At 44.7% G+C, this 16036-nt stretch overlaps 1 protein-coding gene across 1 annotated transcript in view; it reads left to right on the top strand.

The window, feature by feature from the left end:
* rhobtb3 (Rho related BTB domain containing 3) overlaps positions 1-16036 on the top strand; it is a 26513-nt gene continuing 10477 nt past the window's right edge. Inside the window, exons 1-8 of the mRNA XM_035152573.2 lie at positions 1-485; positions 843-1074; positions 2508-2700; positions 5248-5405; positions 5674-5782; positions 8406-8601; positions 8729-8925; positions 14645-14754. Coding sequence (XP_035008464.1) covers positions 484-485; positions 843-1074; positions 2508-2700; positions 5248-5405; positions 5674-5782; positions 8406-8601; positions 8729-8925; positions 14645-14754 — 1197 coding nt within the window. The 5' untranslated portion in view covers positions 1-483. The remainder of the gene's footprint in view (positions 486-842; positions 1075-2507; positions 2701-5247; positions 5406-5673; positions 5783-8405; positions 8602-8728; positions 8926-14644; positions 14755-16036) is intronic.

A 16036-nucleotide genomic window follows, 5' to 3' on the forward strand; every position in this document is an offset into this window, starting at 1 on the left:
CGCTGGGACTTTTGTCTTATCCGCCGACGTCACCCTCCGCACGGTGTGGAGCCACAGTCTGCGGTGTGGACGCGGTGCTGTGACGCTGTCTCCCGCGGTCGGTGACAACTTGTGTGTCCGTTAGCGCAGTGTCTGCCCATGGGCGCTGCTGCTGACACGCGCCGCTGCTCTCGGTGCCCGGTGCGCCTCTGCGGTCGGTTCGGGACGGTACCGGGCTCCGCGCTTTTATGAATGAATAACGAAGGGGGAGGACATGCGAGACTCAACAGCAGCAGCAGCAGCAGCAGCAGCAGCAGCTCCCGGGGGGGGCAGCCGCTGATGAGAGGGATTAACCACGGAGCGGAGCCGCGGCTCGTTGCGGAAAAAGCCGAGTCTGACTGCAGACCGGCGAGGAGACGCACCGTGAGGGGAACGGGCTCCGCAGCATAGAGCAGCAGCAGCAGCAGCAGCAGCAGCAGCAGCAGCAAACACCGAGGTTACACCATGTAAGTTTCCCCCGAAGCTGCAACTCCTGCAGGCACCCAGGAGGAGCGCTCCCCGCTGGGGCTGCATGCTTTTTTTTTTTTTATCAAGGATCAGAAATAATCCCATCAAAGTGATTTATTGAACCATAACACACACTCAGATGCAACAAAGGGCCATGGCAACCTTCCTCTCAGTCAATGTGACAGGCATGAATAATGAGCAGCAGAGCTCAGAGAGGTGAGCTGCCTCCTCTCCTCTTCTGTGGATCACCATCACCATCACCATCACCATCATCAGCATCAGCATCATCATTACCACCATCACCATCACCATCATCATCAACATCCTCATCATCCTCCGCTTGTCTGGCTTTGCAGGTCCATCCACATCGTGGCTCTGGGCAGCGAGTGCCCCGGAGGAGTCGGGCCAGGGGAGGAGATCATGGGCCAGGGGCAGCTGCAGGGAGGCCTGCTGTGGAGCTACCTGGGTCACGGCGCGCTGGTGGGACCCTGCGACCTGGAGAGCAGCCTCCACAACCCGGCGTTCATGGAGTACACCTCGCGTGTGTTTGGAGACGTCACCGTGGTGGTGCGGGATTGTCCCAGCTGGGTAAGAGACATGTTGGTCCGTCTGTGTGCAGGACAGCATGAGAGGTGTATGGGTTTTGGATCATGGCTTTGATCCACCTGAATGAATGTGTGTGTTTCAGGGGCCATAAAGGGCTCAACATTTAGACATGGGGGCCATTTATATGTCCAGCATCCATGCACAGTTCCTGTTTCAGTAAAGCTGCTTTGACACACACACAAATTATCTCCTGACATTCTCCGTAGGGGCTGTGAGAACGCATATGTCCGAGTGAGAGACTCTGGACCTTCTCCAGAATTTCTTCTGCCAGCCCCTGAGAAAACTGCAGATAATGTTCAAATGAGCCCATGTGAGGACACAGCAGGAGATCCTCTGGATTCACTGTGAGCGAGTGAGCTCTAACATGTGAGAGACGCAAAACTGAAGCAAACAAAATGAATACTCTTATCTCTGGATGAAAAAGCAGTGCCATAAGTAGAAGACACCAACAAAGGTGTCAACAGAGCTTTTGTTGATAAAGGCTGACGCCAGTGTCGTTGTGCTGCAAACATGTGATCTCCACAGCAGAATTAACTTATGTCTTCCTCCCTCCTCTGCTGCTCCACCCCTCATCTGAACGCGTTCAGCTGGGGCCTGTGCCCCCCTGATCCTGGCCCTGGATCCCCCCCTGCCCAGTATACATATAAAAATAATCATTTTTTAAGTGTTGCTTTGACTCTTATGCTACACCTCCTTGCTTGCATGACAGCCAATCACACCAGGTTTGCAGAAGAAGGTTAGGACAGACCAATAGGAAAAAAGCATGCCACAAGAAAGTGGTGCAGTTTTGCTCATTGTTAAAGATTGGGCCTCACTTCACTGATATACTCTTTACTTTTTCTTCATGCTACTTTTCCTCTGTACATTTAAACATCTAAAATTCCGAAGCCACTTACCTTCCAGTGCTGATTGCAGGCTTCATAAAAACGTCTCTATTCTTAGGCAGACGCTTTTAACATGCACTGCACAAAAAAACCCCAGAAACGATGAAAGAACTTTTGTTCTTAATAGCATATGCATCTGAAATGAAAGCGCTGTTGTGATTATTGTGGCAGCGCTGTATGCGTCCTATTATAGGGCTGTTTAACTCTGGCAGGGGGTGGTGCTGGGGAAAGTCTGTCAGTCTAAATCTACGTCTTTTTCTTTCAAACTGCTCAAAGCTCTCTGAAGTGTTGTTTTTTCCTCCTGCCTAATGAGGTGAATCAGGCTGGTTCAGATCTGCTAGCCACACACATCCTTAGGGGCAAAGTCCCAAGAGCCACAATAGGGTATTTACACTGAGGAAGACTCAGAGGGGACAGGTCAGGGTTATATGAGGTGAGATTCATGGTACTGATTGGACGCACAGACAAACCCACTCCTCTTCTCATCATGTTACTATTTATATTTGTTGTCCTTTTTCTCACCTTTTCCAGGACTTGTTGGACAGCGACTGGGCCAGCGTGCGCAAAGTTCTCGAGCAGGCAGACATCCTGGTCATTAAGTATTCAGTCACTGACAAGCTGGCGTTCCAGCAGGTCAGGAACGGCTACGCCCCGAGACTGCGCCCGCTGCTGAGGCACTGGGGTGTACCAGTCATCCTCGTTGCAGTCGGAGCGCGGCTGAACGGTGAGGACGCCTTTTGTTTGTTCTGTGTCTTTGTCAGAGCTGGAGTGAGTTTTCAGTTTTTTTTGTGCCAGAAGCGCCGTGACAACTGATGGCTCCTCCAACAGTTTTGTCATTGTTGTAAGGAAACAATTGAGCTTGAGAGCGGGCAAATACACAATGCCACTAAAGTTGATATCCTGGTATCTCGGGGGTAATTTGCTGTAGGCTCAGTTGTTGATTTTCAAGACAGTATCATGTTCCCTCTGTCGAGCTGGTGTGATGACTGTCTGAGTCTCGTGTCCTCCAGCGTGTCCTAGCAGCAACGAGGAGGAGGCTAATGATTAAATCTCCTCATGGCTGCCTTCAGGCTGTCGGGGCTCATGTTTCCCTGTAGGAAACACACCAAAGAAAGACATTAGCTTAATACTTTTTGCCTATTAAAGGCTCCAAAGAGCAGCACAGCAGAGTTTAAACCCTTGTGTAGAGGTGTGAAGCCTCATGTAGACTGCTTGGGCGTTAACATGCATGTGTATGTGCACCTTAGTGAGTCTGCATGGGCTTCTGCACACACACTGACCCTTGTCAAATTCAGATTCTGTAAACAAGCCCATCAATTGTACCAGTGTATATTTTTAGCTCGGCCGCTCAACATACTTTGAGCTCCTGTCTTCGCTGCAGGATGATCACAGTGGAAGTCAACTCTTTTCTGGGAGAGGCAGATAAAGCGCGAGGCAGTGAGAGTGGGAAGCTGTGGAGCCCGGGCCTGTGTTTGTTTTTCTTGTTTAGGGCTGCCGTGAGTATGTACAGTGCATGCTATCCCCTCATGACCACAGAGACTGACGGCTGAGCTCTGAGCGCTTCCTGCTGCCGGAGTTCAGACCACCTGAAGGCACATCCGTGGCAGAGAGCGAGCACCACCACACGTGCACTAACGTAGCCATTAAAGAAGTGCTGAACGCAGGAGGACGGACGGATTAATCCCTGGAACTGCACGCACACAAATGTCGCACTAATATGCCAAGTCACCCTCTTCTTTTCCTTCTGCCTCACACACACACACACACACACACACACACACACACACACACACACACACACACACACACACACACACACACACACACACACACACACACACACACACACACACACACACACACACACACACACACACACACACACACACTTTGTCTTTCTGCGTCCCTGTGTCTTGCCTGTAGGTTATTAGCCATATGATTTATCAGATGCCTCAGCTTTTAGCGTTATGTCCTGTTCTTTCTCTCCGGCTCTCTCCTCCTTTGTGCAGTCTTTCTCTAGTGTTTTTTTTCTCTTTCTTCCTCCGAGCTAATCCTTCAAATTTTCTGTCTCTTTGGTGCCCATCCACACGGGCCACAGTCGGGCTTGTGCTAGTGCACATGTCACGGCAGATTTTGCACATTTAGACGACCTTATTCTCATGTTGCTGTTCAGGAAGATTCCTTGTTTTTTGCTAACAAACTTAAGAAAAGGAAATGTTACTTATTCATTGTCAGTTCATTTTATAATCCCTTATTGGATATGGACAGTCAATGCGAGATAAACTGGAGGAATTAGTGCGAATCTGCATCATAAAACCAGATGTGGCTTTGGCATCTGGTTGCACTCTGCAATGCAAAATATGGTTTCTGTCTTAATCTGGGTTCTGAAATGTGTTTTATGTTCTGTTCATCACACAAAATGACTTTCTGTCTGTGCTTTTTGTCCAGTTAAGAAGGAACTGAGGCTTGTTTGGAAAATAATACTGTCCTATGATGTTTTCTAAGTTTGATTTGGTTGGTGTTAGTATGATACTTTTACCCTTAAGGAGTGTCAAACATTGTTACCCGGCACTGCTCTGTTTGGTCCAGTCGGGTAGCAGTTGATTTAGATCACAACCCCATATGACTCAACACTGTGCAGATTTTGGGTCCTCTGAGGCTGTTTTGTTCCACGTCTGCTAACATTAACTTTATAAATTAAAATGTGGTGCTTGAAGGTGTATTTGGAGGTTATGTTTTCACCCCAGTCCGATTGTTTGTTGTTTGGTTTGTTTGTTTGTATTCATTATTACACAAAAACTACTGGAGGGATTAACACGATAATGTGGAAAGATGCTGCATGGGTCAGAGAAGAATACACAGAATTTTGGTGTGGATCCGGTTCAGGTGGAGGAATGCACTATGGATCTTGATGAAGAAAAATCAGGCCCATTCAGGGAACTGATATCTATGAGTGTGAAATTTGGTGCACCTTGACTGGATTTAAGGAGACTTAAGTCGGGCTTTGGCGGAGGAATGCGCTCTACTGAGTGCCATTCTTCTTCTACCTGAATGATCTCACAAACATGAATGTCATGTAACTCATTTTGTGTATCATAGTCTGTTGCTGCTGATTTGATTAAATGTGGGACAAGCATTTCCATTATTAGCTGTTTACACTAGATTCATGCATCGCGAATAGCTGCAGTATCAGAGACTCTCTTATACTCCCGCTAACCTTTTAATGTGTGCACACATCTTGAGAGTTGAATTCTCTGCTTGTTGTCTTCAGACGAGGGTCCTCCCTGTACGTGTCCGCTGTGTGCGTCGGACTGGAGCAGCTGTGTGCCTCACAGTGAGGGTCTGCAGCTGTCCCGGGACCTGGGGGCCACCTACCTGGAGCTGCCCTCTCTCAATCACGTCTTCGTTGGGCGCTACTTTGGCAGCGTGGTAAGCCATGACGCCACACGGGGACCAGGGGATCAGGCATCACCTCAGGCAGTTTGTAGCCGTAGTGGTTAAATAAGCACTTATGTGGCCCAAATGAGTCTTTGATTGTACTTATTTTCAGGTAAAACAACATGTGAGGATAACAACAAGCTGCAGTGACAGCAGCAGCTCTTTCTGTCTGATCAACATTTCCACATATCAAGTAGAGGAGACGAGGACAGGCGGCCACCTCCGCCCGAACTAATGTGTGTGTTTCTGTGTTGTTCAGCTGGAGTATTTCATGATCCAGTGTCTGAAACACAAAGCCAAAGAGAGGCCGGAGAAGAGGCGAGGAAACAAAGTGAACGATCTTCGTCCCCCTCACTTAGAACAACCAGGTCAGAGGAGTACTGTGGTATCTAAAAACTCATGCTGCTAATGCGAGACAACTTTTAATGTATTTGTGTCTTATTGACTCCTATGAACAGTCAGGCAAGTTGGAAAAATTTAAATGAAAGTTATTCAAATGTGATTAATGAGATGAGAACAGTGTTGAGTCATTTTAAGTAATTACGTTCGGTTTAAATCATTTTCTATGTTGCATAGAGAGCATTCGGACTGAATGGATTGTTTCTTCTCGAGCTCACACAGCCATAAAAAGAGCTGAGCACAAAGGTTTTATCCAGATCAATATTCTCTGGTCCAATCTGGAGATAAGGAAGAGAAAAGGCTCGGAGGACGCCTTTTATTCACTGATGTTTGATTCCGTTTTACACTGAGCTCATTTCGACACCCCTCGCTGCAACAACTGGCCTTTTTGCGAAAAACATTTAATTATTGACAAATCGTTTAAGCTCTAATTTAGTTCTAATCTTCTTATTTGAAATTCAGAATTTCAGATTCACGCTGGAATCAAAGGAAGTTTTAGCTGGTAGCAGAAACATGGAGTAAGATTTATTGTTGACATAATCAAGAAAAAGCTAATCAGATTCTGAAAATGCTAAATGCGTATTACGAGGAGAGACAAACGACAACGGCAAAAGAGGCTAAAGAATCACAAAGATTCACTCACAGCGTCCAGCAGAGACACAGTCAATTTGATTATCGAGGCAAATCGTGAGAAACCATTCTGCTGCTTTTACTTTGTCTTCATGTTTTTTAGACTGTGACACTCTCTCTCCTAATTGACTGAAGGACAATCTGATTGACTCCTGGAGTTGACGGCCATGTCTGACTGTCAAATGTTGCCACCGACTAAAAGCTTTCCGTGTGCCCAATTTTAAATTATACAACTGAAATAAATGTCTCGAGAATTTCAGTGAGTGGCATCAGACGCCTCCAGCTTCTGTCCATGTGTGTGAATGTAAATGTGAATGGTTGCTTGTGTCTGTATGTTTTCCCTGTGATACACTGGCGACCTTTCCAGGGGGAACCCCACCGCACGCCCGGTGTCAGCTGGATTGGTATAGATAATGGGAAGATGTCTATACCACTTATCATTTGAGTGTAGCGGGGGGCTGGAGCCAATCCCACCTGACACCGGGCGAGAGGCGGGTTACAACCTGGACAGGTCTCCAGTCCATTACAGGGCCAACATACAGGCCAACCATTCATACTCACACCTACGGCCAATTTACAGTCCCCAATTAACCTCACTTAATATTTGGACTGTGGGAGCAGGCCAGAGTACGTGCAAAATCTACAAAGAAAGCCCCTATGTGAACTGGGATTCGAACCAGCAACAATACAAACCACTGTGCTGCCCCAAATAACAGCACACAGCACAGACCCCACAGACGGATCATGTAGAATCCCTTTATTTTGAAAAGGAGGGAGTACTGTCTCTTGCTTTACAATAACTAGTAAGACTACTAGTGCCAATTTTCCATGCAGTTATTTTTTAAAGAATAGAACACCCAGAATTAAACACAAACTGGTGTTAAATATTGATTTGACCACTCTGCTGCTGTGTGTGTGTGTGTGTCTCAATCTAATGCAATGACTGACAGATTTAAGTTCTGCCAAAAAGCTAGTCAGTGCTGTAGAATTAATTGGGGCCTGTCCAACACTACTTCCCCCTGCTTCTGGTGTAGCTTGCATTAAATATGACAAGCTGTGATTCAGGAACAGGAGCTGTGTTCATGGTCAGATCTGAGCAGCCATAAAAAAGGAGATGAGGTACACAGAGGCAGAGTGTGTTAGGCATGAATGGGGATATAATAGGAAAATGTTTTGTGGAGACAACTCGCCCTCAGTTCCTTCACCTTCCTGCTTGGTGCTTTTTCCAAATTTGTATTTAACTGAATGTCTGAATAGATGCATCACTCAGCGTCATCCTTTTTTGTCTTACTCTTTTTTTAGTTTTTCTATGATGTATTTATTTATGGCCTTTTGCTCCAGACACCTTTTCCAGTTTGTTGTTCTATCACTACAGTGTTGTCTTTTGGCTTCACTGCTCATTTCTCTGCAAATCATTTCTCTCTGACGATGCATTTTATTTTTTCTTCTTTAAACACTAACCGTATTTAAAACAAACTTTTGGATGCGCTTTGGATTCTGGGTTAATTTTTTGCTTGATGACTGAACGTCAACTTTTTGGTGTCAGTTCCCCGAGATCAAAAGAAGCAGGAATAAATCCTCTGTCGTGTAGATTTCTATATTTCTTCAGTGGAACAGAATCCAGCCTCAGCTCATATCTCTGCAGTTTTGCTGTAAGTGCTAAGACAAATATATCCGGAAGCATTTTTTCTAGCTTAAGTAACAAATCTTTGCAATGATGTCTTGACAAAAAACATCCCACGACAGTTTTGCCGTCCAAATGACTCTCTCCACATACACACCCCATTTCTCTCTGTTGTCAAAAATCATTGCTAAAAAGGAGGAAATCATTCAGTAGAAAAGATAGATTCAGGTAGATGAGTATGCTGCAAATGTAAATTACATCTAGGGTTCTTTGAACATTCTTAACTCATCCTACTCACCTTTCTCACTCCGTTTCACCATCTTGCTCCCTCCGTCCAGCTCGTCTTCCTCCCATCCGTGTGGAGGAGTCCAGCTTCTCCCAGGACCTGCAGTGGTTGTTGGAGCGTGGCGTGCAGTTCGCCGACGTGGCTTTCTACGCCGGAGAATCGGGGAAAGAACTGGGTTGGGCCCACGCGGCTGTGCTGTGTGCTGTCAGCCCCTACTTCAGACAGCTGCTCCTGGGGCCTAAGACCAGGTAGGAGAGCTATGAGCAGCAGGTCCACGGGACGGAGCTTAATCAGCTATTTCACCACCTGAGCCTGGAGTCGCAAGCTGGACTCCTCCGACAAACTCATTTTTTATTTTCAATTTGAATTTCAAAGGGAACGCCCACAGTCGCGGTGTGTTTGCAGAGAGCGGGATGGAGGCCCCCCCTCACTGCTCTCCACCTGGGACGGGGGGATTATTGATGACATGCCACGTTCAGAGGGGCACCTGACAGGACGACTCTCCCGGCTGGTGGTGAAGGACCCCCTCCTGTGTATGTGCTTGTGGGAGACGCTCATGTTTATTTACAGAGGTAAAAACCACTCATCCATTGTAACGTTTACCCACTGTTCTATTCGCACTGTCAGTTTAAATATGTGGACTTTTGGTATCATCAGTATAATATTTACATTGTTGAGCACCTTAGTTTAGCGTGTTCGCTTCCTGGATAGGTTAATTGGAGACTCTAAATTGACTGTAGGTGTGAGAGCGAGTGGTTGTTTGTCTCTATATGTTGAGATGGACTGGCGACCTGTCCCCATGTAACCCACCTCTTGACCCAAAGTCAGCTGGGATTGGAACCAGCTCCCCCCACAAGCATTAAAGGATAAGCGCTATAGAAAATGGATCAATAGCATGTCAACTTTTAGAATGACCAACAAACACAAAGTGGGCAAGTGAGACTGACAGTAATGTCTGTAGTTCTGCAGGTATTTGGTCATAAACCAACTGCAATTTGGTGCAGATCCATGTGAAAATCCAGATCTAGTGAATTCAAATGTGGTTTCATAATTGGACTGTTGGTGGATATATGTGCTGGTGGATGTATGTGCTGGTGGATATATGTGCTGGTGGATATATGCTCTAGTTAATAAATGTTCCAACTCTGTAATGTAAAAAACATTGTATCTCCAGTTGGTGGAGTGCTCTTAAGTGAAGGTCATTCAATTATTCCTACATTAACCTAAATCACAGCAGCAGGGCTGCAACACAGATTGGCTCCACCAGAGTGAAGTTGCCCAAACTGACATTCTGGCATCAGGACCAGTTGCACAGGAGCCAAATAGAAAGATCAAATAACGAAAGCAGCCAACACACAGTCTGTCCAGAGGAATCTGGACTCAACACGGATGGATCAATCCGTTCACTCCCATCACACTACATGGTTCCTGGGAAATTAAATAGTTGCAGATGTTTGTTGACAATTATTTGTGGGTGATACTAAATGCTGGTGCTTTTGCCATATTGGACACTTTCCACACATTACTACTGGGGTTTGAATACAGCTACCAGAGCCGGGCTGACATCCACAGCTCAGGGATTCCACTCCCTCGAAAGGAGGAGCTCGATTTTTCCAATAGTTGAGATGTGATGATTAATGTCTGCTGGCAGCAGTGGGCACTTTTCTTGCCGTTGGGTCTGGTCCAATATTCCATTACGCCGAGGAACAGAGATCAGTCAAATTGAAAGTGCTTGATAGTAAGCAACAGTAGTATATTTAATCTAGACCCTGGTCGTTCATCGTGTAATAGTGTGATCTCACGCTGCTTTTCTTAACCCACATTTGTACTTGATGCCTTGGACCACTCGTGTGTCCTTTATCTTCGGCCAGCTCAGCTCTATTAAACTCCTTTGGACATAAGTAACAAATGGTTATGTGCACTGAGCGACCTGTCTGCAGAAACCGAGTCTCCATCACTCGGATGGGTATTGATAGAATCTGCCTCGGAAGCCTGTTGCAGCAGCCTCATATCAACAAATAAAGGACTCTGATGAAACATGCCTTTTTAAAATAATAGTATCATATATTAACCTGGTTGAACAAGGATACAGGCATCAAATGTAGAGCCAAAACAATTACGAATGCAAATTGTGGCACTTTCATGCAAAATTTACTCCCATCATTTAAGTAGCTGAGTTAGTGATATTCTCTGTGACTTTAGTGCTGCAATGAAAATCTTCATTTGTCTAAGTCTGCGGCTTAGACTGCTGTATGTTCGCTCGCAGCGCCTGTGCATGCCAGCGCCTCAGCACAGGCTGCATGTCCTGCGTGAGTCCTCGTGGCGGAAAGCTGTGCCAACATCTGATTCATGCCTGCCTCTTGTGTGCATGTGTGTGCCGGTAAAGGGTGAGCGGAGAAGGTAAAAAGATTATAGGGTTAGACCGAGTCTCTGTGAGTGACTCTGTGAATAAGAATACGGTAGGAGAGGGCAGTGTGTATTTTCACGCACGTATGTAAGTGCTTGTGTGGAAGATGGAAAAGTAAGGAGTGTAAAATTGTAAACAGGGTGAAAGACGAAGGCGGTGGGATGTGAAGGTGAGAGAAAGGAGGGGTGGAGTATAAGGTGCTGCTACTGTGCATTTCAGTCAGATGACGTGAGGCTGAGTGTTTGGCTGGTGGGAGAGCTGGGCATTAGAGCATAATGGTAATACGTGTGTGTGTGTTTGTGTGTGGGTGTGTACTTGTTGTCACCTATTAAGGACCTTCCCAGAATAAACACTGACCTTGTCAGGACCAGTAGACCTCATGAGGCCCAAAAGTCAGAATGATGCAAAACATCCTCTCTGAGCTCCATGTTACGGTTAGTGGTAAGATGTGAAATCAATGCAAAGTCCTTACAAGGATGTGTGCGTGTGTGTGTGTGTGTGTGTGTGTGTGTGTGTGTGTGTGTGTGTGTGTGTGTGTGTGTGTGTGTGTGTGTGTGTGTGTGTGTGTGTGTGTGTGGTTTAGAGGTAATTGTTGAAAAAGGAATATGTGTGTGTGTGCTGAGAAGAATACGACTGTCACATTTCCATAAAACACTGCAGGGCATCAGTGTTAAGTCTAGTGTGAACATAATGTTGATGCTGAAAACATGTTGGGTCTTACAGTAGGTTAAAATTAGTTGAGCTCATATGCAGTGTGAATGTGCGTGTGTGTGTGTGTGTGTGTGTGTGTGTGTGTGTGTGTGTGTGTGTGTGTGTGTGTGTGTGTGTGTGTGTGCGTGTGTGTGTCTGTCCAGGTATTACTCAAGTTGTGGGGACCTAAATCCGTATTATGAGGACTTGTCTTCCTTGTGCGGAAAATGGCAAATCCCTATGATATAAATCATAAAATGTTACATGTTTTAAGGTTAAGGTTAAGGTTAAGGTTAAGTTTAGGTTTAGGTTTAGGTTTAGTTTAGGTAAAGTTAGGATAAGAGTTAAGTTAAGGCAAGTAGTAACCACGGTTAAGGTTAGAGTAAGTCATCAGGAAATCAATGTAAGTCAATGTGTTGTCCTCTGAAGCCCTGGAGAAATGACTGTGTCTGTGTGTGTGTGTGTGTGTGTACATGCATGTGTTTATGTTCTTTTCTTGAATTGATTGATCAGACGTGAATATGTTCCCATAGTAACAGTTTTCCAGTGTTTGATGTTCATTTGCAGTGAATCCGCATAAAGTCGTACTTTTTCTTTGCCGGAGACAGGACAAGCGTCTTCTGTTCGCTATTCAGTTCAACTCACTTGACAATTGTAGCTCATTTTAGTGGCTCAGCAGAACAAATTTCCATAACAATGTAATGTCTCTGCAAACACAGGGCGTCACACTCGTGGTATTATTCCACGCTCTGGCTTTTTGTCACTTGAGTGTGTGTTTCTGTACTATATATTTGTGAGGACCATTTTAAGCACAGACCACAGTGAGGACATTTTTTGGAAAGTGAGGACATTTTGACCGGCCGTCAATTTTTCAGGGGGCTGTTTCAGGGTTAAGCCTTGGTTTTAGGGTTAGGGTTAGAATTTGGTTTAGGTTAGGGTTAGGGTTAGGGTTAGGATAAGGGGCTAGGGAATGTATTGTGTCAATACTAAAATAGAAGTAAACATGTGTGTGCATGTGTGTGTGTCTGTGTGTGTGTGTGTGTGTCTGTGTGTGTGTGTGTGTGTGTGTGTGTGTGTGTGTGTGTGTGTGTGTGTGTGTGTGTGTGTGTGTGTGTGTGTGTGTGTGTGGACAGTCACAGAGGATGTGACTTCGCTCGTGTGATGTTAACACTATCGGACTCTGTCTCCTTGTGTAGCTTTCTACTGAATTATTGAATTTGTCACTTGGTTGCTAACGTGTATGTGCATGTTTACCACGTGTGGTACATGTATGTGACACAGATGAATCATTGTGTCTCTTGTGGTCATTCAGACCTTGTGTGGGGTCATGTTTTCTACCACTCACCAGTTGTTTTTCTTGTCTCACTTGTCGTTTCCTTGCAGCTGAGTTCAGCACGGACGTCACCGGTTTCTGTCTTTGTTGGCATTTGGTTTAAGTTTGGATGAGATTATGAGTCAGGAATGCAGCAGTTTTGGACGAGATTAAGGAACAACGTTGGGGGAATGAGTGTTAATCTGTACAAATTGTTCCCAAGTGTGTTTGTGTAGGTGGATAAGAGGAAATACATCAACATTCAAACTCACTGTATTTGTGATATTATTTTGTAGAATCTTTTATATATATATTGTGTTATTCCTTTTCCGATTATATGCCTATGAAAACATGCACCAGCCCATTCAGTGCTGTTTCTTTGGTGCCTGGCTGCATCATGTGTCAGCACCACAGCTCCTCAGCTAATCTCTCACCCTGCAGAGAAGGTGCCTGCGCAGTGCAGTGTCATTATCTGCGACCGTGTGCTGAGGTATAATCCCTCTATCACACAAAAAACTGTCATAATGAACTAATGATGAGCTAAATCCTGCCCAGTCCGGCTCCCTTCTTCCCTCGACAGTCTGTTTATGTCCCAGTGAGACAGAGAGCGCCACCCCAATCAGGCTGCAGCGTGCTGTGCAGCCTTTGGAAAGGAGTATAACTATATACATACTGAAATGCAGTGGAGGTGTTTTACAAATAGAATATTACTTAGAAATGTCTGTGTCGTAACAGCTTCACAAGTTTATACCCTCATTATATGTCACATCGTTTTAATGACTTTAATTTGATGTATATGACGGTAAATTTCTATTTCCCATGTAGCCCCGGGGAGGGAAAAGTCGGTCGGCCATGATTCATACTGACCTCGATGATCCAGACTTTACTCACATTTGTGGTTTTTACTGAAATGTCTCAACAGCAGTTGAGGCCTCATGCGTTAGTTCAAAATGTCATCCTTAGAAATGTTTTGCTTTTTAGGGCAAAACATTTAGAACAATTTGCTGAAATCTGTTGCAATCTGTGCTTATTTCCAATGATCAAATATTAGCATGCTAACATGCTAAACTAAGATGGTGAAAACATTTCTCACTATACTACTGTGAGCATGCTGAGATAAGCATTTAGCTAATGGTAGTGCTGTGCTTGAATACAGTCTCACAATTATCTATGGGAACCGTAGACTGTATGTAAAGATGGATGACATGACTGCTCCCAAAAAATGAAACCAAAGCATCTTGATCGCCACCTGGTGGCTGGCTGCAGTTTAGGTAATAAATTCCGCTATCAAATGCGGTAGATGTATTTTGGCTTCATTTCTGGATTGTGGGAGGAAGTGGAAATGCTTGATCCAACTTTATACAGTCTACGGCTGTATGTCTGTATTCTAATTCAAAACAACTAGACTCTTTGTTTATAAGTCAAACTATTTCATTACACTTGTGATTATTAAACTAAATTGAAACCAAATTTAAATTGTGAAAATTGTATCAAAGCTTTAAATATCATTTGAAGTTTAAAAATACATTTATAGCTTTTATTTGTAGCCAGCGCCCAAATGGAAAAAGGTTAAACCTGCATACTATTATTATTACAACTATTAAACAACTGACTTGGATTCAGAGTTGCAACAGGCAATCTTTTGGTCACTGGTTTCTGTTCAGAAGAACCTTGAATGGCTGCAACACCCATAACCACCATACATTACATAAAGAGACACATTTTAGAACAAGCCAACTTTGTCAAAACCAGGCACGGAACATTGGGTGTACAGGTACGTGGGTGGTCTGTGCGTGGTGCCAGCTAGAGAAAAGTTTGTTTCTGTGTTTCTGTGAACGATGCTATTGTGGGTCCACAGAATGTGTCTATGGATGTTTTGCAGGAGCGTGGGAGTGGGAGCACCTCCAGGAGGCCCTGGAAGAGAAGCTGAAGAGCTCGCTGGCTGTTGCTCAGCTTATGGAGCGCATACGATCTCTCATCGGGAGAGAAAGGGTGAGGTCTTACTCTCTTGTCTTTCTTTAAGTTTGAGTGGTATATCTTATGGTGTGTATGCTATAACAGCTCTCTCCAGCGAAAGAGGTTAAATACCTCTAATGTGTCAAACTTGTTCTTTGAAGGTATAAACACATGTTTTTGCAGTTGCAGTGCAACGGCGCCTTAATTAGCAGGACCTTGTTAAAAAACAGTAATAATGAGGCTACAATTAGCATATTTACTTAGTTAGTGGCTGTGATCACTTCTCACACACTGTGGGAATTAGCACAAAATAAACAAGACAGTCACCTAAAGGAGTTAAAGCACAACACAAGATCTGTGTAGGAGTTTACACTGGACGTCAGCCATTAAATCTAACATTATAGAATAGAATAGGAAGCCTTCATCGTCATTGTATTGTACCAAATACAATGGGATTAAGAGTGGTACTCCAGGTTGATGCATAAAGACTAGAAAATAACACAATGCATTTATTAAATCATGCAGTTAATACAATCTTATAAAGATAAAAAAAAAATATATATATATATATATATATAATGTGCCATAGTCGTTCATTTACTCACCAGAAAACACACAAAAAAGCACAGACGTTATAACTGCAACGTCACACTTGTAATCTCTGAGGCGGTGCTCTGCGTAATAGGAAGTAGCCTTGAACTCTTAGACAGAGACAAGGAGATATGACACAGTTGCGTCTGACAAGCCTTTGGCACCGTGCATGCTGCACCCACCCATTTGTACAGAATTAGGTCTTCACCTGAGGCGGCGCACCGAGACGTCATGACATGGCCACTTTAATGTGAGGAGACACCCTGAGGTCCTGCCATGGTTTGATCTCATCCTCGGCAAACAGCTCCAGGACGTCTGACTCCATTAGACCAGCAGAAATGTGCTTTTCATAAGCTCTCCATTGTTTTACAAAATAAAAAGAGGCTGTTGCTGCCTTGACTGAAGACTGTGTGTTTCCCGAGCTCTCCCCCTGAGAATGTGCAGTTCTTTGTGCTTCAGTTGGCTGAGAAAGGTCACGTAATGGTAATGGGAGCCTTTGACGGCACTCAACTGTGGACAGAAGCTCATTAGCTCAAAAGTGTCTGCCTTTCGTGCACTTCTGATTTCACCTGCAGTGTGATGTAAATACATATTGGAATATTCTGCCTTTAAATGGCTTCAAATGAGCAGTAATGTGTTAATAAATAGTCAGCTCGGACGACTGTCTGCTTCTCAGTCTGTTCTCACCGTTCGCCAGTTTCCTTGTGTCGTTCTTGGCATTGCAGTT

Source organism: Hippoglossus stenolepis, chromosome 3 (assembly GCF_022539355.2).
Source record: "Hippoglossus stenolepis isolate QCI-W04-F060 chromosome 3, HSTE1.2, whole genome shotgun sequence".
Lineage (NCBI taxonomy): Eukaryota > Metazoa > Chordata > Actinopteri > Pleuronectiformes > Pleuronectidae > Hippoglossus > Hippoglossus stenolepis.